Source organism: Limulus polyphemus, unplaced genomic scaffold (assembly GCF_000517525.1).
Source record: "Limulus polyphemus unplaced genomic scaffold, Limulus_polyphemus-2.1.2 Scaffold693, whole genome shotgun sequence".
Lineage (NCBI taxonomy): Eukaryota > Metazoa > Arthropoda > Merostomata > Xiphosura > Limulidae > Limulus > Limulus polyphemus.
In genome coordinates this window covers 26176-30174 of record NW_013666303.1, presented here as the reverse complement: position 1 = coordinate 30174, position 3999 = coordinate 26176, and the positions used below count along the sequence as shown (strand labels likewise).

The window sequence follows — 3999 nt, the reverse complement described above, 5'->3', positions numbered from 1 at the left end:
GACCCGCATTGACGTTATTCTGATCATAGTATGAAATAACATTTACTGTATTTTACCACGGGTATCGAAACTCAGTTTCTAGCGATGTAAGTCCGCAGACATACCGCTGTGCCACTGGGGAGCACCTTCTAATGAACATAAATACAGTGAAATCGTATTCGCACTTGGCTTTGAGAAAAAATAGTTCTGTGAACGCTAAAACACATTTAAGCGTTACAGAAAATATATGTGTTTATATATAATAACTTTTAAAAACAGCGCTATGTTCGATTCGACTAGTATAACACGTATTACTATGCTTCTCGCTTTGATGTTAATTATCAGTTTTGTCTACGTGACTAAGTTAAGTATTTCATTCCTGCTGAGCTTCTAAAGAAAAATAAAACTTATCCAAAACAAGCCTGTGAAGCATGCAGAAGTCTCCGTACCACCTTATATACAGAGTTTGTCCTCACTGAATTATTTTGTATTTTCACAAGATTGATTTACTTCATGCTAATGTTAATAAATAATAAGTTTGTGAGTTTGCGTACTAAACAGTGCATCAGCAAGTGGTAGTTGAGATCGGTTTAAATCAAAACAATGAAGCGTCCAGAAAGAAAACAGAGTATACTACTCTGTTCGCGAAACGTCATAACTACTACACATAACAGGAGAAAACCTGAGTACTTATAATACCATTCTTGACTAAATATGAATTCTTTGTAATAATAAAAACGTACCTCTCCTTCAACCTTTTCTGCCTCAAACAGCTGTGTTACTTGTCCATCTGTGGCAGCATCGTCTCCTTCATTCTCTATATCTAAAAACAGTTACCATGTTACTAGGCAACAGCAACGTAATGCATGTTAAAAACGAAAACAAAAATACATTTCTACATTATTGAATTATACTTTCCAAAACTCTAAACATAAAGCACAAACTGTATATACTACGGTATAAAAGGTGTTGAAATACGAACAAGAAATTGATTAAAAATTATGTAAATAAATGACAACTTCAAAGGTGTTTGATTACAAGTGATTGTTCTGTATGGTTAGAAGTTGAACACGAAGACAACCATGAACTGTTATACTGAGATAACTAACGCTCCAGGAAACTCTCAGACTCTTGTTGTTCTTCATGATGTTGTGTTAATTTATCATCATTAGTTCGGCCTGCAAGACACCAAACCGTATTTAAGATACGCCATAAAACATAAACAAAGCAAATACATATTTCTGTTGACCTGTTTGTCAATCTTTAAAAGAATGTTCTGGAGTTCTAGCAAAATTTCAGTGTCATTGTTTGTCAGTTTTGTTTCTACTCGTAACATTTCTTTGTCCGTTTATGAAACACTGTTTACATGATATAAATATCAGGTGAAAATATAACACACACACTCACGCATATACACTTACTTACAAGCTCATAACGAAAACTTTGATACTACGCAGTAATTAAGACTGCAGGTGTTGACGTTCCCATGTATTCGGGTCTTTCCAACTGCTATACATTCTAAGCTCGGTTGTTAAAGGAACTAGAAGTTCACAATGTGTGTGTATAAGTGTGGGGTCGAACATATGCACTATAAGAGTAACAGTCAAATCTCACTACTCGGTCAGGCAATAAACAGTAGTTCAAAAGTTAGCAGTAGATGCTGTTGAACAGCTGCCTTTCATTTAGTCTATCAGATTAGGGATGATATGTTACTGCCTTCCCTCTAGTCTATCAGACTATGGTTGCTATGTCCATAATAGTCCTTGGTGTATTTTCGTGCTAAAATTCTAAAACAAACAAAGAAACATTTTTTTTTAATGTTTCACCATTTCACAAAAAAATTCTGAAAAATTAGTGCTTCAGAATTCTGTTTTGTTATGGGTATATATTCAATACCTATTGTTACATGTGCTTATGTGTCAAAGTGTTTCTGCTATAGGAAAGAAGTTGGGTATTAGCTTTCTCATTGCTATTATTTTCGTGAAATATTCTTTTAAAAAAATGATTGAATTCACTTAATAGCGATTTATTAAGTTATTTTCTTGCCTGTTTCTCTAAATATTTGTATTCATTTATGAAAAAATAAAGTGAATCCGATTTAGTTGTTTCCTTAAGGTGTCGCTTTTGGTATTATGCACCAAAAATAGTAAAACACCCCTTGTAAACGTTGAAATTAAGCTTATTAAGTTTTAATTTTTTAACTACTTTATTTACGATAAAATAAATTACAAATAATCTCAGAAAAACGAGTTCGGTTAAGGTAAAATTATTTTAATACGTATTATACGTACCGCATTTTACCCAAATAACCCGCGGGTTATATGTGAAATTAGTTTTCAAAAATGCTAACTGCAGGGTTTCAACTCGTGTGCGGGTAATACGGCATTTTTTGTTGTTTTTAAGACTAAAATCGACAACTTTCTATTCCGAATATTCGTTTATGTTGTTCTTCTTTAACACGTGGAGCGATTCATCAATCGGCAGATAATGACGTCTGTTAGCAATATTCTCTGGTCAAAGGACAAAGTATAAGTACGAATACCTTTGACTGTATTTATCAGTATTCAAACAGATTACAATTTTGACTTAATTAGTTGCTCACGTATTCCAAGATGAGTAGGTTTCACTTTCGGTGTGCCCCATAGCGTCACTATAACCTTTAACCTGTGATTGTTACATAACCACAGGGGATTGGGTTAAATTATCAACGAGATACAAACTGTTTTGTAAGTTTAATCATAATATCTTTAATAACAGTACTTTTGCACTTCCGGGATCTCTGTTTAGTGAAGGTTTTATTGGGTTACCGTAATGTAAAAGGATTCTTCCATTTTTCTTGTCTTCCAAAATTTGTCTGCGTCGCTGGCTTGGGGGGTATACATGAGTGCGGGTAATACGTGCCTAAAAGTTTTTTAGAGTACTTTTTTCTTCAGGTGCGGGGTGAGAAACTAAGGTAGACGTAATAAAAAGACAGTTTGAAGATTACTTTTTTAAAGATGAAAATGAACGCTTGATAAAACTCTTCGAGAAAATTCATGAAAACGACAATGAACATTAGTACTAGGTACATCGGTAACGGCGGGAAGTTGTTATTCATTTTATTATGACTGTTAATTATTGTAATTCAAATATTTACCGTGTTTCTAAGACCTACACATATATTTAGAGTTTAAGTAAAATATGTTTGGTTATAAACGTATAGGCGGGAGTACCATACAACATATAATTTTGCTAGTTAGTATAGGAGTATGAACATTTATTACGGAACAAATTTATTAAAAAATTGCGCCGAAAGATGACACGAGGCAGAGAATATGTAGCCCATTGTTTGGCTTTGTGCTTAACTTCAAACAATCTTAATACAATCATTAAAAGATATACACATTATTAAAAATTATCATCTGCTAAAGACATTTATGTACTTATGTAGACAAAATGATATTTAAATATTTTTTGCTCAAACTACAGAAGTGAAAAGGTTACAAGAACGACTGTTTTCATCCACAACTTTTTTCTCGAGTTTATTGATGAAATAATTAATGATATTTCCTATACGTATGCCTTACTTGTAAAGAAAAACTCAATTAAATAAAATGGAAACTAGAAGTTTTCTTTCTGTAATGGTGCCATTGTAAAACAAATTTTAACTCTCATATAACTATTGTGTAACTTCAAACCAAATGGAACCGATAGGATTACCAGGAATCCAGATTTTGTTTCTTTAAATATTTCTTTTAGTTACCTTGGAAACCAACAGTAATATGAAAATACTACAAGGAAATTTGCTGGATTATGTTGGAAATAATATTTCCCCAAATGGCTTTATTTGTTTATTTGAAGTTATGCAAAGCTACACAATAGGCTATCTGTGCTCTGCCCACCACGGGTATCGAAACCCGGTTTCTAGCGTTGTAAGTTCGCAGACATGCCGCTGTGCTACTGGGGGAGCTCCCCAAATGGTCTTATATGTCTCGCCACCTTTTATTATTATTAAAACATTATTTAATAACTTAAACAATG

General features: G+C 33.2%; 1 protein-coding gene across 1 annotated transcript in view; it reads right to left on the bottom strand.

Annotated features, from left to right (window-relative positions):
- LOC106460009 overlaps positions 1–3999 on the bottom strand; it is a 22193-nt gene that overhangs the window by 4377 nt on the left and 13817 nt on the right. The window contains exon 9 of the mRNA XM_022386611.1: positions 723–802. Coding sequence (XP_022242319.1) covers positions 723–802 — 80 coding nt within the window. The remainder of the gene's footprint in view (positions 1–722; positions 803–3999) is intronic.